Below are 18830 nucleotides of genomic sequence, written 5' to 3'. Positions count from 1 at the left end.
GCTTCCTATATGTATACGTTGTGCATGTGTGCATGCATGGGCTAGTGTGTGCACACAACCATGTACACATGTGCACGTGAGTCCACCTGCTTACATGTTTTCTGGATGTGTGTCTGCGTGTGTGTGCATGGGTCTCCTACCCTTTCCTCTTCCCATTTAGGTAGGGAGCTGGACAGAGGCCAAATGGTGATGGGGAATCAAGAGCCAGAGAGGAAGAGGCCTCCCTTTTAAAACCCCAGGTGTGCTGGGGAATTCCCTCATGGTGACTTCCTTTCTGATTCCTAAGGCTGCTGTGTTTAGAAATGAAAATGAATTCAGCTCTGGTCCCATCCTTTGGAACCCCCTCTGCACACAGTGGGGGCTTAATAAATACTTGATGATGATGGTTCTGAACCTGGGAAGCCAGCAGCTGTTCCTAGCTCTGTCAGAGCCCCATGGGGCAAATCAGGCAGGGAACGACCATGGGGGAATCTTCAGTCTTCCTGCCAGATCCCCCTGTGACTCCACACCCAGCTGTTAGGGAAGGGGCTGGAGCCATGGTCCACTTCACACACTCTGCTTTGGAGAGGCCAGTTCTTCCTCAGCAGCTTCTCTTTTGTTTTCTCCAACCAACATTTGAACAATATTTATTGAACAACCACTTTGTACTGAATATCATAGTGGAAATGCATCCTGGGAGAAAGTATCGGATCTGTGGGGTCAGACTGACTAAGTTCAAATCCCAGCATCTATAATTACAAGCAGGGTGACATCTGACAAGTTACATATCTATGTTTGAGTGTTTTTCCCCCTTTCCTTTCTCTCTCTCTTCTTCTCCTTCTCCTTCTTCTTCTTCTCCTTCTCCTTCTTCTTCTTCCAATTTTCATCTGTAAAAGGAGAGTGATGACATCATTTTTGTGGGGTTGATGTGAGGGTTGGAAATAACAGAGAGGCCCCTGAACACGCGGCGTAGGCACTCAGTCAATGGTAGGTGAGTTTATCCACCCGGTGTTAGGAGGCGTGGATGCCCCCTGCTTCTGTGACCTTGACGTTGTTACTCAACATCTCTAAGCATCGGGCTTTGTAAATGAGACCATACTGCCCACCTCCTTGGGTGTTTGGAGACTGTATCCGGATAATATGTGTGAAACAACCTATCGTAAACCCTGGTGGTTAATAAATGTTTGCCTTCCCCTCCATCTGCCCCCTCATCAGGGTGCACACCTCCCCTCCTTCGGAGGCCCTCTGTCCCTCCTCCCCATCGCCCAGCGTGAGTGAACATCACTTATCGCCGTGGGCTTGAGGGTTGTGGCCATACCTGTCAGAGGAAAGAGGACAGCGGCTCAGCTCCGGGGTGGGGGAGCAAAAACTACAGTTCCCAGTCCTCGCTGCGTCGCCACTGGGGCCGGAGCCGAGGACGCCAGGCCCCTCCTCTGGGGAGGAGCCTATGCGGGGGGCGGAGCTAGGAGGAGGTTGGAGAGTTAAGCCAAGCCAATGAGACCAGCTGCTAATAAGTGGGCTTGGCTTACAATGTAACAGTGGCAGGAGGAGGAGAGCGAAGCTATTGAGCCAGCGAGGAGTGAAGCTGAGCCTGGCCTCACACGCTCCTAGACGACCACCTCCTGAGAGAGTTCTTTCACCCCCTCTTCTTTCTCCAAGCTCCCCTCCTGCTCTCCCTCCCTGCCCAATACAATGCATTCTTGAGTGGCAGCGTCTGGACTCCAGGCAGCCCCAGAGAACCGAAGCAAGCCAAAGAGAGAGGACTGGAGCCAAGACACTGGTGGGGGAGACTGGATGCCTGGCTTTCTTTGAGGACGTCTTTGAAGCGAGGGTGGCTTTGGGGTGGGGGCTTGTGCTGCGGGGAATACAGCCAGGCCCCAAGATGGACACTTCTGGGCACTTCCATGACTCGGGGGTGGGGGACCTGGATGAAGACCCCAAGTGCCCCTGTCCATCCTCTGGGGATGAGCAGCAGCAGCAGCAGCAGCAGCAACAGCAGCAGCAGCCACCACCGCCAGCGCCACCAGCAGCCCCCCAGCAGCCCCTGGGACCCTCGCTGCAGCCTCAGCCTCCGCAGCTTCAGCAGCAGCAGCAGCAGCAGCAGCCACCGCATCCCCTGTCTCAGCTCGCCCAACTCCAGAGCCAGCCTGTCCACCCTGGCCTGCTGCACTCCTCTCCCACCGCTTTCAGGCCCCCCCCTTCGTCCAACTCCACCGCCATCCTCCACCCTTCCTCCAGGCAAGGCAGCCAGCTCAATCTCAATGACCACTTGCTTGGCCACTCTCCAAGTTCCACAGCTACAAGTGGGCCTGGTGGAGGCAGCCGGCACCGGCAGGCCAGCCCCCTGGTGCACCGGCGGGACAGCAACCCCTTCACGGAGATCGCCATGAGCTCCTGCAAGTATAGCGGTGGGGTCATGAAGCCCCTCAGCCGCCTCAGTGCCTCCCGGAGGAACCTCATCGAGGCTGAGACTGAGGGCCAACCCCTCCAGCTTTTCAGCCCTAGCAACCCCCCGGAGATCGTCATCTCCTCCCGGGAGGACAACCATGCCCACCAGACCCTGCTCCATCACCCTAATGCCACCCACAACCACCAGCATGCCGGCACCACCGCCAGCAGCACCACCTTCCCCAAAGCCAACAAGCGGAAAAACCAAAACATTGGCTATAAGCTGGGACACAGGAGGGCCCTGTTTGAAAAGAGAAAGCGACTGAGTGACTATGCTCTGATTTTTGGGATGTTTGGAATTGTTGTTATGGTGATAGAGACCGAGCTCTCCTGGGGTTTGTACTCAAAGGTAGGGGCTGTGGTTTCTCTTTATACTTTGAACAAAAGGAATATGTAGGTAGCAAGAGAGAGATTGAGAGAGGGGGATTGAGAGAGAGAGAGAGAAAGAGAGAGAGAGAGAGAGATTGGGAGGGAGACTGGGAGAGAGAGGTGGTGGTGGTGGTGAGAGGCGCTTGCTCAGTTATATTGAACACTCTAACTTCCCGTGGTTTTCCTTCTTGATCCCGGGAGGATTCATTCCTCGCTTCCTCTGGGGAGTAGGGGCCATCCCCACACACTGTGTCTAATTTGCAGACTCTCTGTTAGGGAGGATTAAATAATCCCTTCTGAGAAATCGCTTTTCCTCCTGGCTCACTCGTACTAAAGCATAACCCAGCAGCTTAACGCACCAATTAATTACACTCCGCCTTCATGTGTTTGCCAGTTCCTGCGACTTCCCCTTCTTTCCTCCCCTCCCTGCTCCACTCCATTTTCCTGAGGATAAAAAAGAAATAAATGTCTGGGTGGGGTTTGGGGATTCCGTACCATTGCCCAAGTCCCTTCTCTCCCTGTCTTCTCCATCTCTTCCCAAGTTTCTGTTTCCCTCCTCTTCTCAGAGAGTCTCGGGCAAAATAGAAAACCATCCATGACCTGGGTCTCCTGAGGGCATGGGGTAAAAATACAGGTGGAGAAAATCAGTGGTCCTTTCCCTCAGGAGAGAGGACTCAGAATAAACCTGCTGCTGCTTCGTAAACATCTCCTGATAAAAATGGCTACAGGTGTTACCTGGGCAGAGCAGCTGGGCGCCGCCTTGGCATCAGCTGGGGGAGCACCTCTCCTTGGGACGGGATGACAGGGCTTCCCAGGCGGTCCCCACGAGCCCGCGCCCCAGCTCAGCCCCAGTTCTCCCCTCCCACCTCAACTCCTTCTCCATGGGATAAATAAAGATGAGTGTGTGTGTGAGTGCGCGCCCGGATGGAGAACAGCAGGCACTGGCTTTACGGGGGAGCTGGCCCCACTGCTCCAGCCTCTCAGTCCAGCCCCAAGACGGAGGAGGGGGTTTCCCTCCCAGAGGGAATGGAGATGGAGGAAGGTGGGTTTCTGCCGATGCTCTGCTTCCTCGGGAGCTCTCCTGCTGTGGGCTGGAAGGCTTGGAGACCTGGGAATCGGTGGACAAGTGGCTCCACGATACCCCCACCCCCAATTTGTTGGTGTGTGTGTATGTGTGTAATGTGTACGTATGCATGCGCCTGCTTGTTGCTTGGATTTTTCTATTTATTTGTCATTTGGGGCAGGGGGTGGCTTGGCGGGGGGTGGCTGGGCGGGCTGGCCAGCGGGTAGCTGGGAGGGGTTCAGCTGTTGGAGGTTTCAAATAGAGCTTGTTTCAGGCAGGGCACAGCAGCTGCGAGACTGTCACATTCCTTATTGAAATCCAGCCGCAAAAACCTAGGAGGTGCTGATCGGATTTCCCCCATTCCCAGCATCTTGCTTTAACTGGGGATGGGCAGACTTTCCCGCCCTGGAAACCGGTGGGGCAGACCTGTCAGAAGACCTGAATAGCCAGGACCAAGACTTCCAGGCAGAGGGTCCTCCAGCAACCCGGCTGCTCTCAGTGGGCTGCCCCAGCGGAGGGCAGCACCTGGAAGCCGCCTTAGTCAAAATAGCTCAAGGATGAACGTCTCAGCGAGCAGAAGCGAGTGGGGTTTCCCCTGGAATCGCAGCTCACTTAGTCATTCCCTGTAATGAGCCTCTGCGTCTGCGGGTCCTTCTGCTTGCTGCCTTCTCAGAACCGCCTCTCCTGCTGGGCGCTCCAGGAGATGGGGCTGGCAGCCTCGCCGGGACTGGCAGCTGCCCTGGTCACAGCCCTGGCTCTCTCCAGTCCTCCCTTGGAGACCAGGGGCCCTCGCTGGGGAAAACTGATGAAGGCCCAAATGCAAGGGGGGTGTGGGGAAGGGGTAATCCCAGCACCTTCTCTTTCAGTGACACCCGTGGTCAGAGTTCTTAAGGAAATGGCTATTCCCAAAGACAGTGGCTGTGCACAGATCCCAGTGTGGGATCTATGCACATTTGTCTTAACGCGACGGGAGGGTCACCACTCTGCAGGATCGGGCCCTCTTCCCTGCCTGGGGCAGGTACCACCCCTGAGGGGGACTCAGAAAAAGGGGCTTTCCCAGAGATTCAGAAGGCAGATTTTAGGTGAATGAAGGGGGAGGCCACCTGAGGTGCTTGGCTTCCCCCATTTCTGAATCACAGACCCTCATAGCAGCAGTGGCATGCACCAAGGGGGCAGCAGCTGAGAGGTCCTTCTTGCCTCAACGGCCACTTCCTGTGTGCCTTGGGGCTGGTCTTGAGATAAGCAGAGCTCATTTAACTTGCTCACTCATTCACCCATCCCTGCACTGTCCATCCATGTTTTGAGTCATTTATGAAACAAGTATTTTCTGGGCGTCTCCTATGTACCAGGCACTGTAGATACCGCAGGGCCAAGATAGATACCCCTCTCTCCTGGAGGCAAATGGGATCATTTCAAGGAACTGGGTCAGAGTTGGAATCCCAGCTCTGCCACTACTATTTGTGTGATCTTGGATAAGTCATGGAGCTTTAGTGGGCCTGTTTCCCCAGCTGTCGAGTAGGGAGAATTAAATTAGAGACGTGTAAGGCACGTATCTGCCTGCTCAACAAATGGGACCTATTGTGATTGTTACTGATGATGACAATGATGAGAGGAAAGGAGATGTCTTTTTCCTGTTATCTAACTCTGGCTGTAAAATTAGTTGGGGCCTTAACAGATTGGGATCTAAGACTTGCCAATGGAGTGAGAAGTTGTATCTGGGAGGGAAGAAGTTCTGAGAAGGGACTGGGTCTGACTAGAGACCACCTTTAAACATGGTTTGTTCTTGGGGGAAGGTGAATATCTGTGTGGTCAGAAGTGGTCTCTACTCCTCCATGGTCTGGGTTAGTCACAGCCCAGGAGAGCTCGAGGACATTCAGTGGACCCTGGGGAGGGATGAGTGACACTCTCTTTTGCTGGAGAGCTTTGTTTGCCTGGTTGGCCCTGCTGACCAGTCTGGAGGCAGGTGGATGGATAAGGCAACCTCAGGGGTACCAGGCAGATTAGGTAATTCTGCCCAGCCAGTGGCAGCTCCCACTCAAAGGCCCTTGGGAGGGGACAAACTTTTTTTTCCCCAAGTGATTGAAGATTAACTAACCTTGTGCCTGAGCTGCTGCTTTCTGAAGTTCTCTGCTTTTTTTTCCGTGGGGTTGTGGCCTTGCTGTTCACCTATGTTTGGTGGGTGGCTGTTGCTGAGGAAGTAACTTATCATGCAGGCCTGGGTCTCTTGAAAAGGAGGGTGGCATGTGCCCTGAGCATGTTCAGTTAATGCAAATGGGAGCCACTGTGAGGGGGTTGAGCAACCGGGACAGAACATCCCCAGCTCCCGCCTCACAGGCCTGTAGGTGCTGATGATGGAAGTAAGCTCTGCTAGGAGGCATCAGCCTGGAGCAGGGAGGTGGGGCTTGATTCCGGGGTGAGCTCAGATAAGAGGAGAGCTTCTCATTATTATACCTAGGACATGAGATCAAATGGCAGAGAGATGCCTGAGATGGCTCCAATAGGCTCCTAAAGGTACCAGGTGACCCTTGTACCAAATGAGGAGTCCTTTTTTTTTTTAATAGGCAGGTTTACTCTCTGAAGGCATAGACATTATGATGAGGCCTGGTCTAGAGATTCTGTTGAGAGTCTTAGTCATGCCATCTGTACCGATCGGTGTCACTAGGGTAGATCAGCAAGGAGCTGGGAAGTCCTTCTTGGTGTTCTTTATTTTCTTTTAGAGCTGGTTTGGGGCACACCCACTCCATTGCATTAAATTACCTGTATGCTCTCTTCCCTGGGTTCAGAAAGAATTAGGGAGGGGAAAGGCCTGGCTGCCCTCCCCTTTCCCCAGGCTGTGACTTCACCACCCTGACCCTGCCATTATGTTGGTGGCTGAGCTGGTACCTCTGTGCGGCTAGCAAGGCACCCATGGGCCTCGTTTCTCGGGACCTCAGGTGTTGGGCTGTGGGATCTTCTCAGGGGAGACTGGAGAGTGCTGGTGTGGCAGCATGGCTCTTCTTTCCCACCAATCTGTACAGCCTCAAGCCACTTCCCCATGCCCGGCCTTGAAACTGGTCTGCATCTCTCCTCCCAGGCAGAACCAGTCCTCTGCCCACTCCCCCACCATGCCCCTGTCTCGCCTGCCCCACCGACTTCCTGCCCCTTTGCTCCTCTCTGTGGCCCCTGCCTGGCCGCGTTGCTGGGGTAACCCAGGTGGCAGAGAGGAGTTGGTGTGAAGATGCTTATCCAGGCTGCCCTGTCTGCTCCCACAGTGGCTTTTTTTCCCACCTCTAGTTACTCTTTCTTCAGACAACCTTATGGGAGACCGCTTCTCCTCATGCCCAGGGGAGCCTGGTCCTCTGGCCATTCACTCTTTAAAGAGAATGGCCAAGGCCAACTTGTCTGTGTCTTTGCAGACCTCAAGGAGGTCCCTGAGTCCATCCCCAGCCTCTAGACCAAATGATTGAGTAGTATCACTGGAACCAGTTCTGATCCTCTGCTCCCCCTGGTCACGGAAGCCTTGTCTGCACAAGGGCAGAGCAGCAGTGCAGGCTTGGCTGGCCAAGTGGCTCTGCACCTTCTGTTTCGTTCCAGGTGCTGCTTTGGGATAGGTTGTTGGCTGTCACAGTGTCCTGGTATTTTTGAGAAGATGCCTCTGGGTACTGGTGCCTGTGTTTCAGGCCATGGCGGAAAAGTAGGAGTAGGATAGACCCTTTCCAGCTCTTTCCATGGACCCTTCCTGTGGGGTGACCTGCAGGACCAGGATGCAGAAGGCAGGAGACTGGCTGAGAGCCTGCGAGCCCACTGTCCAGGGCCCTAGGCACACATTTTGTCTTCACAGGTCACACTGAGTGTGTCAGCCCACAGGAGGGCAAGCATGAAAATGGCCTTTTGACAGCGTGAAAATGGCCTTCTCCGCCGCCCGCCCCAGGGTGGTGGTGACTTTATTTGTAATCTTTGTGGACAGTCTGTAAATGAGTCAAACATTTGTAACCCACAGGGGGATAGCTAACTTTTTAGATATGGTTCTCCTTTGCGTGTCATCACACTATTTATAACTGTCCTGGGGAAAGACTTCACCACACATCCGGACTTCCCTTCCTCACAGGCGGCGTTACCCCGGTGCTCGGCCAGGGGCATCCTGGCTGGGGCATTTATCTCCTGCACAGCCTAACTAGAAAGCCAGCTGATGGCCTTGTATTTCTCTTATTGCGCTTTCAGGAAGAGGGATTTGTAAGGCCATGGTCAAAAGATCTGCTTTAAAAAAATATAAGGTAAAGAAAATCAAAATGAAAAGAAATTTGAGTAACCTCTGTAGAGAATCTGGGGCCTGGATGGAAATGTAAGATCAGAATAGAGCACTTCAGCTCTGTTGCAGTTATTTGTGAAGCACATTTGGGGGAGAAAATGAGTGTGTGCGGGGGTTGTGAGGGGTGGCTGTATATTGATGAAATACCACTTTACTCAGCTCAGTGACAGGCAGGCCAGCACGTTCATTCGTAGTTCTTTTTCTTCTCTTTCTTTCAAAACCCCAAAGGGAGAGCAAGAAAGCAAGGCACCTATTCCTCTTTAAATAATGAGGGTGGGGAATTCTGAGACTGTGCTGTTTCCAGGAGCTGTAGGGAGGAAAATTCTAGTGCCTTTTCTTCGGGTGAGGAAAGTCCGGAGGAGGCGAATGGGTTTTTAAGTGCCCCCTCCCCCGACCCTGTCATTCCACCCCCAGGAGCTCAGCTGGGATCTGAGGGAAAGGAGAGGAGGAGTGGCTGGGGGCAGGGACCATGCTACTTTCTTGTCGCCCAGCACTTCGCTGGGCTGGCCAGGATGTTGCTGAGTGACAGGAGAGGGGAAGGCAAGGACCATTTGCTGAGCGCTGGGCTGGCTTTACATTACACCCGAGAGTACAAGGAGCAGGTCGTGCTCACCGCCCCCTGTGTAGATGAAGTCACCAGGCCACACTGACACTGCTAGCGGTGGTGGCGCTGAGATAAGAACCCAGGCCCATTTAGCTCCCAAGTTCATGCCCTTTCCCTTGCTGCTGCTGGTTAGATTGCTTATATCCTTAAAAGAGACAAATTGAGTTTATGGCACTGAGACCTGTGATGCAAAATGTTGGAACAGGAGGAACTTTACTACGAGCTGGGCAGGAAGGGCTCGATGGAGGGCGGGAGATGCCGGCGCAGGTCCCGGAGAAGACAGTGCTGGAGGGGTGGCCAGGGCAAGTGTGGGCCCCTGGGGTAGCCTGGGATCAGGGTGAGATTGCGGACTGGCCCAAGGTCAGTTCTTGATGTCTCCTCTCTGGGGTCTGGTGCTGCTGCCCTCAGGGTGATACCGGGAAGGTTGTGAGGAGTGTAGGTGTGGGGATTACAGGGAAAATGAAAGCCCTTCCTGCAAAAGCTCCTGCCACAGCCCCAGCACCCCCACCCTCCACCCCTGGAGGGCCAGCAGGACCCCTAGACCTGACTGGACATGTCCATACACAGCTCTCCCACCCCTCACCTCCGCCTTGCTCTTCTCTCAGTCTGCCTTTCTCCTCCAGCAATGGCTGTGTGGCTGTTCATCAGGGGACAGTCACATGAGCTCAGCATCTTACATCTTACAAGACATTTTCACCCCTGGGTCCCTCATGACCCTCATGGTGGCTGGCCCAGGGCTCATGATGACCAACTATCTCAGGGATGAGAAAACTCGGCTGCACAGGGGGTCCCAGGGTTGAGTGACTCACTCCAGGTGCCCATCTCAGGAGAGAGGGTTCTAGAATGAGAGCTTAGGTCTCAGTGCACTTCTGATTTCCCTATTCCAAACCCCACCACAAACTTCTGCTGGGGATTTGAGTGAGGGACCTTGAAGGGCTTTTCCATTCCTGGTTCTAGATGTTTCTTTTTCATTCTTGAGTCCCATTTTCCTGCGTCCCTGTCTGTGCCTCATGCCTCTGTTGAGCTCTGTCATGGGCAGTGAGTGCCGGGAAAAGGCCTGTCTCTACTTTGAGCCACTCAGGAGGTGCTTCTGCCTCTTGCTTCCAGCTTGTTGTGTGATCTTTGTCGAGTCCCTTCCCCTCTCTGGGCCTCGTTTCTCTGGCCTAAAAACAGGAGCTGAGCTCCCTTCCTGGGCCGAGGCTTCGCAATCTGATTCCAGATCATGTTTCATCACAAGGATGAGCAGCCACAGTCCCGAGACTCCTGTTCGTAGGGCTGTCAGGCAGCACCCAGATGGCATCCATCCCAGGCGGCCGGTGGTTTATGGTGTTGGTGCTCGGGAGGACTGAGGAAGGAGACAGTGACTCAGACTGGGGATGCTGGGTGGATTCCCCATAGGAGTTTGGGGGGTCCCTGAAGGACTAGACAAGCTAGGATGGGAGGGGCTTGGGCAGGGGCTCAATTCTGAGTGTGAGAAGCCTGGGGAGAGGGGGCAGAGTGTGTAGGGAACAGAGCGGGCATGAGGCCAGCTTCAGGTTGCTGCCATGTGGTGCACACAGGGGCATGTAGGGAGGAAAGAGGAGACTGTCTCGTCTAGAGAGGCTTTGGGCAGGTAGTGAACACAGGCCCAGGGCGAGGGCACAGTGAGGGATAGAATATTTGGTAGCATCGGTAACCACCAGGGCTGCAGAGTTCCGCACACTCAGCCCTGAAGACCTGATGTCCTTCTTTCTTAGAGGTGGCCAGGCTTGGTAGTTAAGGACTTGGGGCCAGGCGCAGTGGCTCATACCTGTAATTGCAGCACTTTGAGAGGCCGAGGAGGGTGGATCACCTGAGTTCAGGAGCTCGAGACCAGCCTGGCCAACATGGCGAAACCTCATCTCTACTAAAAATAAGAAAATTAGCCGGACCTAGTGGCACATGCCTGTAATCCCAGGTCCTCGGGAGGCTGAGGCTGGAGAATCACTTGAACCCGGGAGGCAGAGGTTGCAGTGAGCCAAGATCACGCCACTGCACTCCAGCCTGGGCAACAGAGTGAGACTCCATCTCAAAAAAAAAAAAAAAAAAAAAAGACTTGGGTGGCACACCAGTGATGGGCCCTCTGGGAACTTACTGAACCCAAAGCCTATTTCCTCAGTGTTAAGAGAGAATCACAACTACTGGCTGTAGCACAGCAGCCAGCACAGAGCCAGCCACACACTGGGTCTCAGCAGCTGGCAACTGTTGCCTTTATTACAGTGGTGGTTAGAAGATGCCACCTGGAGCATCAAGACTGGAGGGGCATGTGCGCCCACATCACCCCTCCACTGTCTGCAGGTGGCTGTAGACGAACTGGTGTCCTTGCCTGGAGAGCACGTGTGGAACATGCCCCTTTTCTCATGAGGCCAAATGGCCTCCCCTCCGTGACAAGCTCCCCCGTCATGTTTCTGGATAGATCTTGTTGGGTGAATCTGTGTGAGTAGAAAGGAAGTGGGCTGTTCTCTGGAGGGCGGGGCTGCAGTGGTGGCCTGGGCTGGACTTCTGGAGCCTTCTTACCCCATGGGGCCCAGTTATTCTACACTCAGTCGGCAATTTGTGGTCTGGGCAGAGCTAACCGGGTGTGGACATGCAAATCGGACAGGTGGAGAGAGAACAAAAATAAACCCATGGGGCCAGGCCAGAGGCTGAGAGGCCTGGAGGAAGGTCAGGGGGACACACGATGACCAGGCAGAAAAAGGCTGAGAGAGTAGGGCCAGAGGGAGAGCAGAACTAGGAAGCTGACCTGGGACAGAAGCAGGGAAGAAAAGCTTTGCCACAGCTTGCCTGACGCGTCGTCAAGAGAACACAATTTCCCCTTCAAGACTTGAGTCAGGGTGCTTCCTAGAATTCTAAAGCTTCTTTCTGCCCCTTCACCCTGCTTGGAGCGCCAGGGCTGCGGCAGTGGGTGATGTTCCCAGCCAGGTGCCAGGGAGCAGGCAGCAAGAGCAGCTGGGCAGGGGAGGGACGTGCCCAGGGCTTGCCCTTCGTGGAAGCCATATCTTTTTCACAAGCCCTGGTCACAGGGTAACGAGAGTTGCATTCTGAGCAGAGCCTTGATGATACTAAATGAACAGCATGCAAATGATGTGTGAAATAATATGCAAATTGGCATCTGTTATTTTTGAGTCAGCCTGTTGGGCATTTTTCTTAAAGGACAGGAGTGCTGCTCAGTGTCAAATGAACAGGAAAGTCAGCTTAAAGGACACTCCTTGCAGGGCCTGAGCTGGCAGGCACCTACTCCTTAGAGCTTGCTGATACCAGGCCTACCAGGCGACACCTACAAGGACAGTTGTTTGGTGTTTTGCTTCAGGTTATAGATGGAGAGACCTATAAAGGTGGGTGCCCTGCCCAGGTTACCCAGTAGGTAGGGAGGAGGAAGCAGATGACCTGTTGCCTGGCTTGAGCCATTGAACGTTGCTGACCTGTCAGTGGCTTTGAACTGAGGGGGGCCTGCAGGGAGGCAGGGAGAGGCTGCCCTTGCTCATTCTGGTCCATCTGCCACTGTTGGTTTTCCTTAAGCTCTGTGCCTCAAACTCTCTGAGCCTCAGTGTCCCCGTTTGTAATGGATGTGGGGAGACTGACATCCACTAGGCTGGGGAGGATGACACTTCCTAATGGTTGGTCAAGTGGCCAGCCTGGCTGTGGGTGCTCCTGGGCTGCCAGCAAATGGTGGCTCCTCCTAACCCCTTTGCCTGAGTTGGCACCAGCCTGCTTCCTTGCAAGCTTCCACTAGCAGCGATTTTTGCAGAGCAAAACCCCTTTTGAGATTTCTGATTTTAACAAATTGGAGTTTAGTTATTTTCTTTCTTTTCTAGCTTCCAGTGGGTAAGATGTTGGCTCCCCAAAAAGCTCCCATACATGGGAATAGCCGAAGCTGCCGGCATGGGTGATGTTACCTTCTCCCAAGGTGAGGGCTTGGGGTAGGCATGTTGCTCAGAGTTGAGCCACCGTCTTTGGAGGGGCTCAGAGCTGGATGGCATTGGTGGAGGATGCAGGGGAGGCCTCCTCAGGGGGGCACCATACCTGCCCTGGATGGCCAAGCTCTGTGGGCCAGCCAGGTGTGCTAGCCTGGGTGGGCATGGTTCCTGCATATGCCTCCCAGCCCTGTGAGGAAGGCAGGGAAAGGACCATCCTCCTCGTCCTTATAGGACCCCAAGGCCCACAGAAGTTATGTGGTGGCTCACACCTGTAATCCAGCACTTTGGGAGGCCAAGGCGGGAGGATCGGTTGAGCCCAGGACCTCAAGACCAGCCTGGGCAACATAGTGACACCTTGTCTCAAAAAAAAAAAAAAAAAAGTTACATGACTTGTCCAAGGCTACTCAGCATTGTTAGTGGCAGGGGCATAGCTGGAATCCTGGAATTCCTGGTTTTAGTTCTTCCTCTCTTTTTCTTTCTCCCATCCCTCTTCTGGAAACATACCTGAACACCCACAGTGTGGCAAGCCCTGCTCCAGGCGGCAGGAGTGCAGAGAATCTGTGCCTTACAGACTCCAGGGGGGTCTCTCCCCAGCCAGATGTGTTGCTCTCCACCAACTCTTCCTAAGATAGCACAGGCTTTCCCCGTAGACCTGGATTCAAATCTTGGCTATTTGGCTGTGTGGACTTTCGCAGCGGCCTCTTTATTTGGGAGGTGGTATTTTAATTCCTCTTGTGGGTGGAGAGGTGAAGAATTCAACGTGGGCCAGAGCTGTCACCCAGGGAGCTCTTGTCCATGCTGGGCAATGGTGGGTTTTACCTTGGTTGTTTCTTCTGAGAGCTCAGTGGCCTTGGGATCATACAAGGTCCCTCGCAGCTGGGCCCATGGTTCCCAGCCCCTCCTGCTCTGGGCTGGACCTGGTGTTAAGCTCTGCCAAGATGCTTTCTCCTGCTCTGGGAGAGTAATGGTGCTGAGCCTGGTGGGAGGGCATTTTGGCAGAAGACACCTGACGGGGTGCACACTATGTGCCAGCAATGGAAAGATCCCTCAAGAGTGGAATGAAATTGATGCAAGCTGAGAGGAAGTCTAGGATGGAGTTGAGTCATGAGGGTTTCCTCGTGGTGGATGGGATCATATAGAAAGCCTGTGTCCACAGCAGCTTGGGGGAATGCACCACTCTCATCAAATGGGAACTTATTTTTCCTTCCATAGGAATGACTCCAAAGCAACACCGGGTCTTATTCAGGAGTGAAGAGGTGACAGGCGGCGGAGGAGAAGAGAATATTTATTAAGGCCCTCCTATGTGCATTTACACACCTCATCTCATTAAGTCCTCACAATAACCCTGTGAGGTAGATATAATTCTCCCCATTTCACAGATGACAGACCCAAGGCTCAGAGAGGTTAAGTGACTTGCCCAGGGTCTCACAGCTGGGAGGTGGTGGAGTTTGGATTTGCACACAGGGGAGTGTCTCTGATGCCCTCACATCGTGCAGCAGACATGCTTTTGCATATCAGACCCTAGACTGGGCTCTTTCAAGCCAAAAAGCTTCTCCTGCCCTCCCTGAGCTCTCCACTCCCGCCCACCCCGCCCCTTACCGTGCCACTCTCAGTGCCCTGCCAGCCTCCCCCAGAGCCTCAGGGGATGTTTTGTGCTCATGGAGTGGGGTAAGGGTAGAGGGAGGAGGGGAGGAGGATGCTGTCCGTTTAGATACAAGGGTTTGCTGAAGCTCCAGGTGCCGTGCTGGGCTCTGGGGCTGAGGAAAGTCTCCTGTGGGCCCTGGAGGGGCCAGCTGAGCCCTCAACAGCATGCGTCCTAGAGTTCTCGCCGCAGCTCTGTGGCTTCCCGGCTGTGCAGCCTTGTTGAGAAAACTGGCCTCTTTGAGCCTCAGTCTCCAGGTCTGTGAATGGGGTTAACAGTGTTTTCTCTCTCTCATGAGAATGGGTGTCATGAGGAATAAATGAGACAAGGGCACCACCTGGCGTGTTCTGGTTGGCTCTAAGGGTTCTACACCATACAGCCTCGTGTGCAGAAGGCCATGCCACCTAGTCTGTGTAAGCGCACTGCATGATGCTCACATGATGATGAAACTGCCTAATGACACATTTCTTAGACTGTGTCCCCATCGTTGCAACGCATGACTGTATATCTGTGATGCCTAGAACAATACACTGGCACATAACAGGCATTCAATAACTTTGTCAAATGAATAAAATTATTTTTCCGCCTGGGATCGCGGAAATAGACATGGAGTTCACGGGCTGGTTGGGGAGGCAGGCACTGAACAAGTAACAACAGGTCTGATGTGAGCTTTGCGAGAGACAAGGCCACACACATGTGGCTTGGGTTTGACCCACAAGCCTGAGACTTGGTGTCCCATGCCTCTGTCTGCTCCCCTTCCCCCCATTTCCTGAAGGTCCATCTCACCCTCACTTCTTCCATCCTCCCTCATATCTGTCTCCCAGGCCATCCTCTGATTCTTCTATACGGGCCATCTAGCCTGGCGTTAGGAGAACAGGCTTTAGCGCCAGGCAGATATTGGGTACAGCGCTGGCTGTGTCACTTACTGTAGGCTGTGTGGCTTTGGGAAGCTGTCTCAGTGCTTTGATTCGCAGTTTCCGTGGGGGTGAATCCTAACCTGGCCGCTGGGGCTGTCATGAGAGTTAATGAGATGTAGCTGTTTGTAAGGCGTGGGACATGGTTTCTGGCACACATGGAGGGCTCTGTGAAGGCCAGCTGAGTTGCAGGTGAGGAGAAGTGTCCTAGGCTAGGTGTGGGGCGGCTTGGTTTCTGGGCCTGTGTTTTGTATCTAGAGAGTGAGAGAAGGAGCCTGAGGAGGGGATGTTTCCTGCGCTGGCCATCTGCGGGAAGGTCGTGAGCACCAGATGGAATTTCGGAGAGAACTGGAAGAAAGCTCTGCTATTCCAGCTGGAGGGGGTCCTCATCGATGGTGCATGTTGGCAGGGTGGGCTGCGGGGGGCATTATCTTCCTATCCCACAAGCGAAAGCCTGTGAAGACATAGTGGCTAAGGGGATTTTCTCACTCTCAGGAGACAGCTGAGAGACAGGCCTTTCTGGCCAGCCTCCCTCCCTGCTGCCTCCTCCCTGCAGGCCAGCCCTTGGCACGAGGCCTGCTTGTCTCCTGAACCCTCCTAGCAGCAGGGGTTTAATTACTATAATGTAAGTAGCTGTGGCTTGAGGCCTTCTGGTGGAGGGGAAACAGATTTGTCTTCTCACTGGGAGAATAAAAGTCTATGGAAAGGAAAAGAAATGTACTTATCCCCGAGGTACCTGAGGCTGTTGGGCTCAGGGGAGCTTCCCTCAGGGCGGGGAGAGGGAGCATGGGTGGCAGCGGGAGGAGGCACCACGTCTGACTCAAGGACCCTTGGCGCTTGCTTTTGCTTTCTGTGGGATGACTCAGCTAAGCTGTCTCAGTTTCCCCAATGACCCTGCTAACAGATCAGCCTGACATTCAGTAGGCATCTGTCAAGCACCTACCATTTGCTAGACACTTAGAAACTTACAGCTGAGTAGCGATCCCAGGCGGAAAAATAATTTTATTCATTTGACAAAGTTATTGAATGCCTGTTATGTGCCAGTGTATTGTTCTAGGCATCACAGATATACAGTCATGTGTTGCAACGACGGGGACACAGTCTAAGAAATGTGTCATTAGGCAGTTTCATCATCATGTGAGCATCATGCAGTGCGCTTACACAGACTAGGTGGCATGGCCTTCTGCACACGAGGCTGTATGGTGTAGCCTACTCCTCCCAGGCCTGTATTGAATACTGTAGGCAATCATAACACAATGGCAAATATGTATCTAAACATAGAAAAGGTACAGTAGAAATACTGTACAATGGATACAAAATACTACACCTGTATAGGGCACTTACCATGAATGGAGCTTGCAGGACAGGAGGTTGCTGTGGGTGAGTCAGTGAGTGAGTGGAGAGTGAATATGAGGGCCTAGGACATGAGTGTACACTAGTGTAGGCTTTGTAAACACTGTTCACTTAGGCTAACTACATTTATTTAAAATATTTTTTTCTTCAATAACAAGTTAACTTTACTTGTTATATATATAACCTTACTATAGTTTTTTTTTTTTTTTTTTTTTTTTTTGAGACAGTCTCACTCTGTAGCCCAGGCTGGAATACATTGGCACAATCTCGGCTCACTGCAACTTCAACCTCCCAGGTTCAAAGAATTCTCCTGCCTCAGCCTCCTGAGTACCTGGGATTACAGGCACGTGCCATCACACCTGGCTGATTTTTGTATTTTTAGTAGAGACAAGGTTTCTCCATGTAGGCTGGGCTGGTCTCAAACTCCTGACCTCAAGTGATCCACCCGCCTTGCGCCTGACCAAATTTTTCACTTTATAAGCTTTTTTACTCTTTTGTAATAACACAAACACATTATACAATTGCACGAAAGTATTTTCTTCATATTCTTACTCTATAAGCTTTTTCCCATTTTAGAAATAATTATTTAAAAAGAGCATTTTTACTTACAAAATTTTTTTTGGTTAAAAACTGAGACACAAACACACGTTAGCCTGGGCTGACACAGGTTCAGGATCATCAAGATGTCACGAAGTGATAGGAATTTTTCAGCTCCATGATAATTGTACAGGACCTTGACTGAAATGTCATTATGGGACACATGACTGTAGTAGAAAAAACCCACAAAAGAGAAAAATCTTTGCTGTCAGGAATTTACATTTTAATAGATAAACCTGATAGTAAACTATCTAAGTTAATTATATATTATGTTCGATGGTGATAAGTGCTATGATGAGTGTTATGAAGAGCTTCTTCCCTCCAAGATACAACTTCTCACTCCATTGACAAGTCTTAGATCCCAATCTGTTAAGGCCCCAGCTAATTTTACAGCCAGAGTTAGATAACAGGAAAAAGACATCTCTTTTCCTTTCATCATTGTCATCATCAATAACAATCATAATTGTTAGGACAACTCAGGATGGGAGTGCAGGGGCTTCTGAGAGGAGAGTGGTCATATTATTTTATTTATTTTTAAATTAATTTATTATTATTATTATTTTTGAGATGGAGTCTTGCTCTGTCGCCCAGGCTGGAGTGCAGTGGCACCATCTCGGCTCACTGCAAGCTCCGCCTCCCGGGTTCACGCCATCCTCCTGCCTCAGCTTCCCGAGTAGCTGGGACCACAGTTGCCTGCCACAACGCCTGGCTAATTTTTTGTATTTTTATTAGAGACGGGGTTTCACCATGTTAGCCAGGATGGTCTTGATCTCCTGACCTCATGATCCGCCTGCCTTGGCCTCCCGAGGTGCTGGGATCACAGGCATAAGCCACCACACCCAGCTTTTTTTTTTGTTTTTTTGAGATGGAGTCTCACTCTGTCACCCAGACTGGAGTGCAGTGGCGTGATCTCGGCTCACTGCAACTTCCGCCTCCCAGATTCAAGTAATTCTCCTGTCTCAGCCTCCTGAGTAGCTGGGATTGCAGGCACATACCACCAAGCCCAGCTAATTTCTGTATTTTTAGTAGATACTGGGTTTCATCATGTTGGTTAGGCTGGTCTTGAACCCCTGACCTCAAGTGATCTGCCTGCCTTGCCCTCCCAAAGTGCTGGGATTACAGGCATGAGCCACCATGCCTGGCCGAGAGTGGTCATTTTAAATAAGTGCTCAGAGCCGGGTGCAGTGGCTAATGCCTGTATAATTCTAGCACTTTGAGAGGCTGAGGCAGGAGGATCGCTTGAGCTCAGGAGTTTGAGACCAGCCTGGGCCATATAGTGAGACCCCTTCTAAACAAAACAAAAAATTAGCTGGGCATGGTGATGCGTGCCTGTGGTCCCAGCTACTTGGGAGGCTGAGGTGGGAGGATTGCTTGAACCCAGGAGGTCAAGGCTGTAGTGAGCTGTGATCGTGCCACTGCACTCCAGCCCGGGGAATAGAGTGAGACCCGGTCTCAAACAAAAACAAAAAACAAAAACCACAAATAAAACAAATAAAGAAGTGCTTAGGGCCAGGCATGGTAGCTCACGCCTATAATCCTAGCACTTTGGGAGGCCACGGCAAGAGGCTTGCTTGAAGCCAGGAGTTTGAGACCAGCCAGGACAAGATGGTAAGACTCTCATCTCTACAAAAAAAAAAA

At 52.4% G+C, this 18830-nt stretch overlaps 1 protein-coding gene and 1 long non-coding RNA gene across 7 annotated transcripts in view; one reads left to right on the top strand and one right to left on the bottom strand.

The window, feature by feature from the left end:
- Window positions 1–709: 709 nt before the first annotated feature.
- On the bottom strand, window positions 710–1360 carry LOC134734363 (uncharacterized). The gene is made up of 2 exons (XR_010117580.1): window positions 1298–1360; window positions 710–866 (listed from the first exon to the last, which is right to left on the bottom strand). It is a non-coding gene; the product is annotated as an uncharacterized lncRNA (long non-coding RNA).
- A 94-nt stretch (window positions 1361–1454) lies between these two features.
- KCNN3 (potassium calcium-activated channel subfamily N member 3) overlaps window positions 1455–18830 on the top strand; it is a 163298-nt gene continuing 145922 nt past the window's right edge. Inside the window, exon 1 of one of the 6 annotated variants that reach the window (XM_063626460.1) lies at window positions 1455–2776. In XM_063626460.1, the coding sequence (XP_063482530.1) occupies window positions 1862–2776 (915 nt within the window). In that variant the 5' untranslated portion in view covers window positions 1455–1861. Of the gene's footprint in view, window positions 2777–11820; window positions 12105–12404; window positions 12677–18830 lie in introns of those variants that run through there. The other 5 variants (XM_063626459.1, XM_063626461.1, XM_063626462.1 and 2 more) reach the window with 5 other exon arrangements.

This window comes from Symphalangus syndactylus, chromosome 12 (genome assembly GCF_028878055.3).
Source record: "Symphalangus syndactylus isolate Jambi chromosome 12, NHGRI_mSymSyn1-v2.1_pri, whole genome shotgun sequence".
Classification (NCBI taxonomy): Eukaryota; Metazoa; Chordata; class Mammalia; order Primates; family Hylobatidae; genus Symphalangus; species Symphalangus syndactylus.
The sequence above is the reverse complement of the archived record's forward strand: the minus strand, read 5'-3'. Positions and strand labels throughout refer to the sequence as shown.